The following is a 13,528-nucleotide window of genomic DNA, read 5'->3' on the forward strand; positions in this document are numbered from 1 at the left end:
AATCTGAAGTACACGCTGTCTTCTGGCCAAGCCCCGGCTCCCACTCAATCCCCCTTCCCAGGTCATGTTGAAGGAGGATCTTGCCCTGTAGTGAGAGCTTCTGTCTGCCCCCAGGGCCCTCCTCCAGCCTGCTCAGGCTGCTGGGCAGAAGGGAACCCCCCAGCCCTCCCCCCCACCCCCCGCCGCCTCCGTGTTGGGACAGACAGAGACACAAGCCTGGCTCACCAGTGGGGCTACGTGCTCCAAGGAACATTACTTGGCCACTCCGAGCCTCCATCCTCTCGGGTAAAATAGGAACCAATGACATCTGCTTCCCAGGCTGATCATGATCTCCCCTGCCTCTGGGCTAGAAGACGAGGCCCTTCCCCGAGTTCAGTCAATGCCAGCCGTAGATATAACAGGGCACTGGGGAAAAGGCGGGGTGAGGAAGGGTCATCAGACCCATGACCTCTGACCCGCCTCCCCACCTGTCACTCTGTGCAGCTCCTGAGGGAGCCCAGTTCCCAGGCTCTTAGGTGTCGGGTGGATTTAAGGAAAGGAGTCCCGGAGGCAGAGCCTTGAAACAAGGATGGGGACACACACGGTCCCCCATTCCACTCCCTGCTCACTGACATCCTGTATGTCCTACTGGGGTCCTCCAACAGCCAAGGGGACAAGAGACCGCCCCATCCCCACCCACCAGCCACCTTTCTGGCACCTCCATCTTGGACCGTTTGCCTGGAAAGAGCAACCCAACTCTCCCCGCTCAAACTGCTTCCCCAAGCATCGTTTTCAAAGGCGCGACACCTCTGCCTGGCTACAGAAGAGAGTACGTGATTGTGGCCAGCCCTGCCTCCCGCTGGCTTCCTACAGACACACATGTCCTCGAAGCAGAGAACAAGCCGAATGAGGCTCCCTAGCTCCCAGAGATGCACACCAGGCACCTTCTCTCCAACCCTTGACCCGCCAATCCCCGTGCAAATCCCTAGGTCCAGCTCCTGAGCCCCAGGATCCACTGCTAAGCTCTCCCCACCCCACCCCCACAGCCCTGATGGTGCACTTCCCAGCCCAGCCAGAGTTTCTCTGCCGATCCCACTCCGGAGCCTCCTCCAGGCATCCTGGGGGTGCTGGAATGCTGTGGCCTGCAGAGCAGCAGAGGCAGAGTTGGGTCCATCCTGCTTAGCCCCTGCTCCCCTCCACCCCCCCCCATCCCTCCGACCCCCACCATCCCAGGTCCACTCCTTGAAGGTAGTGAGGGCCTGAGTGGCAAAGCCAAGATGTGGGTCAAGCTGGTCTCCTGGACCAGGAATCAGAGACACCTCCTGGGCCATATACTTCCTCAAACTGTTAGCTGCAAGAACAGGAGCACACTCTCCACAAAGCCAATGGGGCTGGCGGGCTTTCCTGGGAGAGCAGGGCTGCAATCGCTCCCAGCCTGGCCGCCCCATCAGGTCTTGAAGCCCAAATGCCTTCCTCAGGCCCCAGCCAGGACCTCAGCGTGAGCCCTTTTTGGCTTCCTACCCACTCCGAGGGACCCCAAGGGGTGTGGACCTTGGAATGGGGTAAGAGAGCTATCCCCTGGACAACCCCAGTGCCGTCCACACCCTTCTCTGGATGTCAGAATGGGGGGGGGGGAGGGGTGTCACCTGACCCTGAGGTCAGTGGAAGAAAAAATGGCCAGCCTCCCCGGACCCTGAGCTCTTCTTTCTCTCGACTCACAGTTCTCTCCCCTATCCCTACCCAAGGTAGGGGAGGGAGGGGCGGGAAATGCAGGCCACCCCAGGTCTCACTCAGGCGGGGCAGAACCAAGCAAAACGCCAGTCAGAGTTGGATTCTCCCGAAATACGGATCTGCAAGATGATATAACCCCCCGGCCCCAAAATGCGCCAGCCCCCTGTGCTCCGCTCTCCATCCTGACTCGGAATTAACGGAGGGAGCAGTCGTCAAAGCTCCCAAGGACGGGATCCGTAGGCGCCCAGATGCAGATGACGGTGGGAGAGGCGGGGGGTGTCTCGGAAATGCCCAAAATGGGGTTGGAGAGGGCGGGCGAGAGGGAGAGGGAAGAGGTAGGCGTCCATGACGGCCTCGACATGTCCAAAGTCTCCCCGCGAGCAGCCAGCTCCCAACTTGTTTACTTGTCAGCGCGCTTTGCTGTTTCCAAAAGGAAATAGTTAAACATCTCGGCCGGATGGCGAGCAGTCCCCGTCACCCTCCCTCCCGGCTCAGCGCCGCCACCGCCGCCGGGAATCGAACCTCGCCTACTTTATGCCACTCGAGCGTGGCCAAACTGTTGCTGTTCAGCGGGGGGCCAGGAGCCCGGCTCGGCGAGCCACAGCGGGCGGGGGCGGGCGCGGGGGCCGGGCCCCGCACGCCCTCGGCCGGCCGGGGTCCCCTCCCGGGAGAGGCGCGCGCGCGAGCCCCGGCTCCCGCGCGCCAGGGCCGGATCACCTGGACTCCGCCGCCCGGGAGCATCTCCCGAGCCCCGGCGAGCCTGACGCGCGCCCGGCGGGCAGCGGCGAGCCGGGGCGGGCGGGCGCGGGGGAGCCGCGGGGCGAGAGGGGAGGCGGGCTGGGGGAGCTGCCGCCCGACTTACATGGAAGTGATATTCCTGGAGATGTCTGTGATGTTGATGCTGGCGTTCCCATTGCTGTTCCCTGAATCCTGCCCTTCCAGGAGGGGGAAGAGGTTCCCGTCGTCCGGCCGCCGGCAATTGATCTCAGTCTTGCTGCAGACACAATTTGCAGGGCAAGCCAGCACGGAGCCCACATAGTCCAGCCAGACGCTTCCCAGCAAGAAAATCCGCCAGAAACTACACTTGGCTGGGCAAAGAGAGACATCCATCTCCGATCGCGGCTTCTAAAAAAGAGGAGGAGGAGAGGAGAGGGGGGTGGGGTGGGGGGAGTGGGGAGAGCTGGGGGGGGAAGGAAACAAAGACGGCGAGGGAGGGGGGAAGGGGGAGGGGGGGCCTCTGCCTTTGAAACGCCGTGCGATCAGATGCAAAATCCTTCAGCGTCTGAAACCATCGCTGCCGCCGCCGCCGCCGCCGCCGCCGCCGGGTGGGAGCCGCGGGGAGCGCCTAGTGGCGCGGTCTGCCTGGCATGGTGGCCGGCTCGGCGCTCGCCGGCTCGCCGGGTCCGGGGGCTCGGGAAGCGAGCCGCGCTCTCCGACTCCGAGACTTTGCAGGGTTGCAACAGACGGTGGGAAGGCAAAAAAGAAAAAGAAGGGGGGAAAAAAAAAAAAGGAAAGGAAAAATATGGTGCCAAAGTCACCAAGTCCCACCTACTGGGCAGAATTAAAACGGACACACCTGCAAAACACACACACACACAGACACTCGCACATACACACACCCGGAGCCCGGGGGAAGGAGGAGGAGGAAGATGCAGTCGGAGCTGCAGCAGCCGCCGCGAATGGCTCGCCGCGCGCCTGCAGAAATGTACAAGTGCTCAGAGCCTTACGAAACGCACGGGTTATCGGAGCGTCTTCCTCGGCTCGCTCCCTCCCTCTCCTCCCCTCCCTCCTCCCCTCCCTCCTCGCGGCCTCCTCCCCCCGCCCCCCGCCCCGGCTGGGAGCGGCAGAAGAGCGGAATCTCCCCCCTCCCTGCTCTCCCCCTCCCCTTCCCCACACCCCACTCCCTCCCCGCCCGTCCTCTCCCCTCCTCCCTCCCCACCCACCCACCCACTCGCCGGCTCGCGGCTCTCGCCCGCACCGCCACCCGCAGCCGCGCGGCCGCCCGTCCGCTCCACGCCTCGCGGCCCCGGCGCCCGCTCGCCGCGGCCAAGGGGAAACCGAGACGGAAGGGAAAAAGTTGCAGTTGGGATTGAGAGGGTCTGGGCTGGGGAGGGGGAGTTAGCGAGCTGGCTGCGCGACGCCGAAAGGCGCTCTCCTTTCCACTTTTTGGCCCTCGCGCTGCCCGGTGTTTTGCTGCAATCCGGACCGCGAGAGGAAGTGAAACGGACGCAGCCGAGGTGACCGGGGAGTGCTCCCGAGCCTGGGTGGGGGGCACAGGCCCGGAGACGGCGACGGGGGCGGGGGGCGCGGGAGCGCACTGGAGCCGCAGAGAAGCACCCAGAGCCGGGGGCTGGGGGCCGCGGATGCGCGGTCCTCTGTCTACATGACACTTATTTCCGTGATCGAGAGTCCGCGAGCTGGGCTCGGCTGGGAGGGCACGGCGGGGCACGGCGGGGTTGGTGCCCCCGCACCCCTGCGCCTTCTCGGCGGTGGGCTTTGCATTCAGCGTGGGGCGGGGAGGGATGGAACCCGCGCCCCAGGGGCTGCGCTGCGGAGCCGAGGTGGCCCCGGGCGAGCCGCGCGTGCGAGAGAAAACGGCCAGGGAAATTGAGATGCAAGGGGCATTTTTTGGCAAGCAGATCGGCACCGTTAGAGGCCGGCTTTTTGGGCTCGGCTCTCGGGTGCCCTGCTCTGACTGCCCGGTGAGGGGGCGGACGGGCTGCTTTCTCCGGATTCGGGGGCGCAGAACCTCCCTCCTTCCCTCCCACACAAGCACCCCTTCCGGGTAGGGGCGCAGAGCAGGTGCAGCCTTCGACGCGAGCTCAGATCCCACCGGGAGAAGAGAAGGGACCCTGCTTTTTGCCTGGGTAGGGCTTTTTTTTTTTTTTAATAAAACGTCAAAATGCCAAGTGTGAGCTGTTTGCCGAGAAAACCAGAGCATTCGCTGTGGGAAAGGAAAAGAAAGGGTTAGGGAAGTCCGAGCAGGCAGACACACTACAGCATTCACACGCAGAAGAAAGCTGGGCTCTCCTCCCCGGTCTTGGATGAGGGCAGGCGACGAAGCGAATACGCTGAATTCAACTGCATCCAGCGTCTGAAAGGCTTCTCCCCCGCCCCCCTATGGATTCCGATGCAGGTCATGCAACTTGCAGGCAAGATGGGGGAAGGGGTATGCGGGTGCCACCCGCCCACCCCAGGCGCAACCACAGACAGACCAGGCGCCTGCGAGTGGCACTGTCGCTGTGAGTAAACTTGGAAGAGAAAAAAAAAAAGGAAAGAAAGGAACATGTCTATAAAAGGCAGTTTTCCCTACTTCCCCTGACGTTCTGCGTTCCCTCGGCCTCGGTGAGACTTTTACCCCCTTGTTGCCATTAGAGCCTTGTCCCCAGATTGGCATTTTGCCCTCCCACCAGCAGGAGGGGACAGAGAGTGGAGACCTCCTTAGTCTGGCAGACCAGTTCCTACTGGCCGTAGGCCAAACCCCTGATACCCTTGGTCCGCTGGGAACCTCCCTGCCCTTAAAGTCCTATTCTGGGAGCCGCAGGAGAATATCTGAGAGCCTGGGCAACTGAGGCAGAACCAAAGTTGGGCCTCAGGACGTAGCAGGTGGCAGCAGAGACAGACAGAGAACCTTTCTCAGACCACCCCAGGGGAGATTCCAAAAAGCAGAGACCGCCAAATGGATTGCGCCCAGCAGGACTTCTCCAGCCTGTAACTGAATATAGTTGTACCTAAACAATGGCTGGCACACTTTTTGGGGAGAGAGAGATGATTTTTACCACTTGCAGCAGAAAAGGGGAGGTGTCCGTAAGTCAGAACAAATAAAAAAAAAACTTTTAAAACCCCCTTGGAGATGATAAAAATGCAGGCTGTGAAGCTAGGGGCCCTGATGGAACAAGAAGCCTTTCATCCTAACAGTAAAATGGGATTAAGATGGGATGTTCTGTTTATCCTGGAGCCTTGGGCCTGAGCAGGAAGTGGCCGCTTCAAAGGAAGGCCCTTTTTAAAGCAGATGATAGACCAGGAGTAGAGAGAGCAGAGTTCCAGTTCTGACCACCGGCAAATCAGCCAAGCCTCTGGGCCTCAGCTTTCGTATCTGTAGAATGACTAAGTTGCACCTTGCTATCCGAGGTGTGACCCTCTGGACAGCAGTGTCCGCATCGCCTGGAAGTTCTTTGAATGCAGCACCTAAGGCCCCCACCCCAGACCTACTAAACCAGAAAATCCATTCGAGCCAGCTCCTGAGGCGGTTGGCAAGCACGTTGCAGTTTGAAAAGTACAAAGATGACTTCCAAAGTCCCTTTCAGCCTAAATATCCTCTGATTCTCCATGGACCTGGGCTGGAGAGACGTGAGAAAAGAGACCAGTGGTGCGGATTCTCAGAATATTATTCAATTAGGGTGGGAAGGAAAAAAAAAAAACAGTATTTCAGATGCCGAGGCCTTGGTAAGTACAAACTTAGGAAGTTTCACTGTAAGTTCAAGAAGTTGCTCACCTCACCCAGGGATATAATACGCTCTTGCTGCAATACTTCTTCACCCCTGAGATAAACTAGATTTAGTTGAGGAAGCAGGAGAAGGTGTCCATTGGAGACACCCTCCTCTTGGTCAATAGGGATCCAGGGCATTTGGGGTGTCTTGTCTCCTTGGTAAGGATGTCTTGGTTCACAAGGAATAATGCCCGACACCTAGTGATTCTCAGTCTGCAGCCACCACTGCGTCCCGGAGATCAGGACCCAGCTCAGCATCCTGCCGATTGGGATAATCCTTCCCATCTCTTCCTGCAGCTGCAGTCTTGGAAATGAGGAAACTTAGCAGTGTAGCCCCAGTTGAACCATCAGAGAGGCCACAGTGGGCAAAAAAAAAAAAATTTTTTTTTTAACAGTAAAGCTTTAGATGGGGCACCTGGGTGGCCCTGCCAGTTGAGCAAATGACTCTTGGTTTCAGCTTAGGTTGTGATCCCAGGGTTGTGGGATCGAGCCCCACGTTGGGCTCTGCACTGAGCATGGATCCTGCTTAAGAGTCTCTCTCTTTCCCCCTCTGTGCCTCTCCCCTGGTCTCACTCTCTTGTGCTCTCCCTCTATAAAATAAAAAGAAATGTTTTTGGAAGGAAAGTTTTAGAAACCCTTTACACTGGAGCAGCTCCCTGTTGGTAGCTAGGATTTAGAGAAGGTGGGAACCCAAGATTTGGATGTGGTCCCCCATCAGGCCACGGGGGAGGCCACCTCCTAGAGCACAGTGGTCCGACATCCCTGCGACCCAAAGAAAACTGAACACCTGTCTCACTCCAAGGGGCCCGTTCCAGCTGTGTGAGCACCTGAGATTCCTCCTTGACTATTTGTTTATCAGGTACCCCCAAAGCCACAACCCCTTGCCATCTAGGAAAGGAAGAAGGGAGGGAAGACTCAGTAGACACACAAACGTAAGAAGCTGACCCAGGAGTCGTCCCCTCCCAGTGCCCACCCCCCCATTCCAGACCTCTGCTGGCCCACCCTTCGTATATCTGCCTTTCTAAACCCAGCCACATTTGCTTTTCCATGAACCCACGCTCCAAAAGCAGTGGCCATGTCAGGGATGCAGGCCAGACGCCAGGCACTTTGGACTCACCCACCACGCCCTACTCCCACGGTGTCAGCCTGAATCCAGGAGCTGTGCTGCCAGACTTTTCCAGTCTGAGCAGAAATGGGACCTACTGCCTGAACTCTGAGCTGGGAAAGGAAAGGTCACACTGGCAGTGACTAGGAGAGCACCAGAGGAGACGGAGGGAAAACTGTGCCCTGAAGAACCTGCTATTCCAAAGGGCTATTGGAGCTAGTCAACTTGGACTTGGGTGTGAGAAAGAAGCCTGTTTCCTGGGTGACCCAAACTCAAGATATGAGGGGGAAAGGCATGGTGGGAGGCTGGGGACATGTAATGGTATCCAGAAGGCCAGGTGCCAAGGAGGGAGTTTTGATCATACATGGAGGGTGAAAGCCCCACTGACCCCATGATGTCAAAGGAAACAGGAAAATCTAACAACGGGATGCCCCAGCTCAGGACCCTGACTCAAGTCCCAGGGCCTTGGGCATGCACCTGCCAGGAAGTTGGAGCTACCTCCAGGGGGGCACAGAGCCCCTTGCCTCTCACTGCTGTCCATTATTTTCTGAGGATACGTAGAATCTCCTGTGCTGCTCTGGAGGGAGCGTCTAGAGGGGGCTTGGGGTTCCTCACCACAGATGCCGCCCAGGTGATTCTCTACTGCTTCTATTTACTCAGCATGGGAGATTCAGACTGGGCTGGAAAGCACACACAAGGCCAAAGACCTGCAGCCCTACTTGATGCAGAAATCTGCTCATGACATCTCTCAAGTGCTCAATCTATCCCCCCTTGAACACCTTCAGCGACAGGAAGCTCATACCAACCACGACCTCCCAGTCTGTCCACACACAGCTTTATTCCCTGGATGGCCTTCAGTTTGAAATAATGAAATCAGCCTCCCTGAAGCTGGTCTAGAGGTACCACCTAGAACCCCAAGGGAAAGTCTAGTCTCATTTCTACAAGCCAGTCAGCAGGGTGCCCACCTCTCATCTCTTCTCCGAGCAAAATATCCTCAGTGCCCTCCCTATATGCTTCAAAATCACAGTTTTCTGATCCTTCCCCACTATGGTCATTAGTAATGCATTCAGGTTTGTTGATGGCCCCTGTAAAGTATTGTTTAAATCATGCAGGCTACAGGTGCTGGGACCTTGGGTTCAAGAGAGTAGGCAACTGTAACAAAACTAAATATGGTTTCAAGTAATAGACCCAGTGAGATGACTGAGCCACTCAATAGCGTTTGACCTTGGGCAAGACACTTAACTCTCTGTGCCTCAGTTTCTCCATCTGCAAAGTAGGGGTTCAACAGGGTCTAACTCACAAGCTGGTTGTGAGATAATGCAGTAAAGCACCTTGATCAGTGCTTGACACTTAGTAAGCATTCTGTGTGTGTTAGCTTCATTATTCCACTTTTGAGGTACCCAGAAGGCTTTCCTGCTTGCAAGCAGGACCAACCAACCATCCACCAAGGGCCAGACACCCTGGTCACCCTAAATCTCATCACACACACACACACACACACACACACACAGGAAACAGCACCCCCTAGCAAATTACTGCATGGGCCTGAGCTGTGGGGCTGTCTCCTGCAACCTCCACCCATGGGTGTTCTCAGCTGCATTCCAAGACCCCAGAGTTGCCAGCAGCCAGGGAAGGTCCCAGGCCTGAGCGTCCTGGGGAACAAGGCACCGGCCCTGAGAAGTACCCCAGGGGCCCTCCCTGGTTCTCCTGCCGGGCTGCTGCTCCTCCAGGGGTTGGGGAGTAGGAGGGCTAGCTTTCCTCTGCCCAGGGGTAGCCTCCTGCTGAGTCACCACTGGCTGAGAGCAGGTGAGCTGGGCTGGAACTCTGTGCCACACAGACACCTGTCCTGCCTAGCAGGGGGTTCCCACCCAAGTCCAGTGCAGGTTCTACACAGAGCAGGGTGGAGGGCAGACGGTTGGATTCAAGGAATAAAATCTAGGTGTTAGGAATCACCAGGCTCCCGGGGAGCCAGACGGATGAGCACCCAGAAGGCACCAGAAGAGGCTTTGAGTATGGGTGGCCTGGGAGGACCGTACTGTCACACCCACCCTCTGTCATACACACATTCCTCGGAGCCTGAGGCAGTAACTTACACACCTAGCTACTTTGTACTGAGCCAAGGGCAGCCACGCCAATGGCCTTTATTTGGCAGAGGAGGGAACTAAAATTGACAAGGTGGGAAGTTGAACTAGGGGGAAGGGGCTGAAATTGACAAGGTGGGAAGTTGAACTTGGGGGAAGGGGCTGAAATTGACAAGGTGGGAAGTTGAACTTGGGGGAAGGGCTGAAATTGACAAGGTAGGAAGTTGAACTTGGGGGAAGGGCTGAAATTGACAAGGTGGGAAGTTGAACTTGGGGGAAGGGGCTGAAATTGACAAGGTGGGAAGCTGAAATTGAGAGGGGAGGAGCTGGGGGGGGGCTGAAATGGACAAGGTGGGGCAGAGCCTTCTAGGTGAATTTCTAATTCTTCAGGCAATCTTCTTCCTGTTACCAGCTTTTGTTTTTTTAATTTCATTTATTTTTTTAAGTTTACTTATTTTTGAAGGAGACAGAGCAGGAGTGGGGGAGGGGCAGAGAGAGAGGGAGACACAATCCTAAGCAGGCTCCAGGCTCTGAGCTCTCAGCACAAGAGACCCCTGCAAGACTCCAACTCAGGGACCTTGAGATCATGATCTGAGCCACCCAGGTGCCCCTCCCGCTCCCCACTGTCACTACCAGCTTTTAAAATGTAAGTTTCTTGAGGACAAGGACCTTGCTTGTTTTATGTACTGATTTGCCATCCCCTTAAACAGAACCGAGAAGTTACAGATGCCTTATACATGTTTGTTAAGGGAAACCCTGCACTTTGAAAAAAAACCTTTCAACACATTGTAAATAAGGGCTCAGTGTCAGTCTATAAAGCACCAACAGGGCAAGGACCTGTCCCTGCTGTTCTCTCTGGGGACCTCCCTCAGTGGCCCCTGGAAGAGTGGACATCACACATTTTGGAGGTGATTTAATGTATTTGCTGCCTGAAACCCCTCACATGTCCCTAAGAGAAGTTTGGGGCATACGTGGTGTGCCTTGAGCTGACTACCTCCTCTCCACCCGAGTTATGCTTGCTGCTGTAAACTTGTCCCTGGCAGAGCAATTATCAAGGGGCTTCGAGAACAGAAAGATAAGTAGCTCCTGATCTCAGTTCCACAGTCAGGAGAAGGATGGGAACAGCAGTTTCCAAGGCAATGCCAGACCACCTGGGCTCTCACGAGCTCTTCACAGCCAGCCGAGCTGGGGGCTGAGCCCAGACCCAGGAGCCCCACTAGGGTGGCCTCTGTCCTGCAGAAACCAAGCCCTGCTCCCAACTCTTTGGGCCCAACTACATCCTATAGTCCTTCCCAGCCAATCCAGCCATGATACTCAGCACCTAGTCTCCTGCTATGCCTTCACCACCTCTCACAGTGCTCTTTTCTCCACCTGCTTCTCAGCAAAGCAGCCTGTATCACACCTTACCCTGCCCTGCCTCAAACACTGGCTTCCAGATTCAGCTCTGAACTAATTTGTTCATTTAGTGTGAAAAACCTATGGGCTGTGCCACCTTGGGCATGCTGCTTGGCTTCTCTGAGCCTTCACATCCTCCTCTGCCACATGGGGGACCAGTGATCCAGAATGTAAAAATGCCTCGTGGATATCGAACACTGCACAAATGACAGCCACTGATTCCTTCTGACCAGGCAGTGGATACCAGGACCTTTGCACATTCCATCAGCATTTCACACCTGATCTGCCTGCCAGATTATCAACCACCAGGTGATCTGAGAGTGAAGGAAATGCCACAGCAATGGTTTCTGTCCACACCTCTCATTATGTTCTCTCTTCAGTGGGGCAGCTAAAGCCCGTGTGTTAGTTCCAGGCAAATCTGGTTCAGATGTCAGCTCCAGCACCTGCTGGCTGGACACCTGGGCACACCTGTCACCGTGCTGAGCCTCACCCTTCCTCGCCTGAAAAATGTAGCTCTATCATTTCCCTTCCTTTCCTCGATATTCTTCCTTGGGCGCCCCACCCTTTCCCAGATGGTTCAACTCCCATAGTAGGTGCTCTTACATTCTGCCCTCTCTGCTTACTGGAAACCATCCTGGCTTCTATTTCTTAAAGCAGCACAGACCTCCAGGAGATCAGAAGCCTGCAGAAGTGATGCCCCAAAGTCCTCAGGCTCGGAGAGGAAGACATTGCCAACATACCTGGGACTCAAAGAAAGACATTACCAAATCGGTTCCAGTTCTCTCTGGTGCTGACGGTTGCTGGGAACCACGCAAGCACACACATTTAAGAGTATCAAGAGCAAGTGGAAAACCACAAAAAAAAAAAAGAAAAGAAAACACAAAGTCTTATTTGCTGAGACACCAGTGTGGGAATTGGGGAAGCATTATGTTGGGGGGAGGGGACATGAGGAGCCATGCTCGCCTTTGGAATCAAGAGACAGCTCCTTCCCACAGGCTTGCTGCCGTCCGCCACCCCCTCCCCAGCCCACAGCACCAGCTGCACTGCCTGGGAACCGAGGGAACAAAAGCCTAGCCCAGGGAGTTCTGGGCTTTGGGGGGGACAGGGGATGAAGTGGGGGTGGGGTACAAACTGGCCCCAGTGAGGCCTGGCCAGAGCCCAGGCCAGACCCCCTGAGCTCTGAGGTAAGGGCGTGGAGTGTGGAGGGGGCCCCAGAGACCCAGCCTGGACACAGACCATGTACTCCTTTAACTGGTGGAAGGCAAATGACCCTCAAAAGGCGGGAGACATTCGGATGCCCTCTTCCCCATGTCAAATTCGAGAACCACCCTCAGGACTCTAAAAGAGAGAGCCCCAGGAGCCCGACCCTGTGGATGGATGGCTGTGACCCTTTCCCGGTGTGCCCTGGAGGCCGCGCTTCCAGTGACCAGGTCTGTGCCTCCCTCGCCCAGGGCTGGGCAGGACTTCCACAGAGCACTGGTCTGAAGGATCTGTCCCCTTTCTTGCAGAGTTCATGGCCGTGCCCAGGCTCGGGGTCCCCACTGTGCTTACATGTAGTGGGGGCCTTCCAGAGGCTGCCCCCACATTCTGCAAGGGCCGCAGCAGACATCTCCTATAACCCTGGAGCTCCAGGGACGAAAGAACCAGAATGAGGGCGAGGAAAGGGATGACAAAAGCAGCCACGATGTATTGACTTCTAGGTGTATCATTTTTCTACACCCTTCATAGGCATGATTTCACTGACTCCTCACAAACGCCCTGAGGAAGAAACGGAACCAGAGAGGTCACATCACTTGTCCAAGGTCACCCAGCTGGTACGCAGCAGTAGGAGGCAGGTGTTAACCCCCAGCCGCTACGCCCACCTCACCACGGAACCACTTCTTGCGTGATGACAAGCCTTCCCTTTTGTATGCCCACAGCCCTCTGCGGGGGGGGGGGGGGGGTGGATTACTCCTTGTAACAGGGAAGAGGAGAGTGGGAGGACTCTGTTGTGATCACTGGGCCAGTCTGGGCTTTGTTGGGGGGCAGGATTAGTTTGCAACCTCCCCTGTGGGTGGGTTTCACCCAGCAGCCAGCTGTCCCCTTCCCCAGGACAAGATCACTCTCCCAGCCTTCCCGTGGCAAGGGGTAGGGGTTCTAGAGGTAGGCCCTGAGCACAGCGGCCGCCTTCAATATCCTACCCGAGCGTCTGTAATAAACAAATCAATAATTAAGAGAGGATGCACATTAGCCTTTGAACAGGTTCCAGAGAGAGTTTATTTTTGATCTTACACGAGGTGAACAAGTGTGTGCTCAAAGCCTGGGGGATGGCGTGGGCAGTGACAGAGAGATGGGGCTTGGAGGAGTGGGTAGGCGTGGAGCCCCACCTGCGGCAGGAAGCTCCAGGGGGCTGGGCTGTGCAAGTGAGCCCCAGGGCGGGGTGGGGGGGTGGCTGGCAGGTGGGCAGGCACTTGGGCGGGGGTGGGGGGTGCCCAAGGATGGGGAGTGGGGGGCTGAGGGTGTGTGTGTTGAAGGTAAACTCTGGCCCTGAGCACGAGGCTGCTTACCTAGGAGCGAGGGTTGGGGGAAATCTTCATTCCCTTGTGCCAGATTGAGTTAGAAGCCATGCTTGTAATCTGTTAGCTCTGATCCGAAGATTACGGAATAGAACATTTTAAATATCAGCCCTGCTTCCTGACTCCCACTTTTCTCTCCCTCCGCCCCCTGCTGGCCAAGGGAGCCAGTTCATTTTCCCTTCCAACTTCTGAC

At 56.7% G+C, this 13,528-nt stretch overlaps 1 protein-coding gene across 3 annotated transcripts in view; it reads right to left on the bottom strand.

Moving 5' to 3' along the window:
- The window catches only part of NTRK3 (neurotrophic receptor tyrosine kinase 3), a 292,308-nt gene extending 280,750 nt beyond the window's left edge, over window positions 1-11,558 (bottom strand). For 2 of the 3 annotated variants that reach the window (XM_039217007.1, XM_039217000.1), the window contains exon 1: window positions 2,573-2,820. In XM_039217007.1, the coding sequence (XP_039072938.1) occupies window positions 2,573-2,820 (248 nt within the window). Of the gene's footprint in view, window positions 1-2,572; window positions 2,821-11,520 lie in introns of those variants that run through there. The other variant, XM_039217016.1, reaches the window with a different exon arrangement.
- Between the last annotated feature and the right edge of the window lie 1,970 nt (window positions 11,559-13,528).

The sequence above is a fragment of the Hyaena hyaena genome, unplaced genomic scaffold, assembly GCF_003009895.1.
Source record: "Hyaena hyaena isolate Hyena2069 unplaced genomic scaffold, ASM300989v1 scaffold_13, whole genome shotgun sequence".
NCBI classification, from domain to species: domain Eukaryota; kingdom Metazoa; phylum Chordata; class Mammalia; order Carnivora; family Hyaenidae; genus Hyaena; species Hyaena hyaena.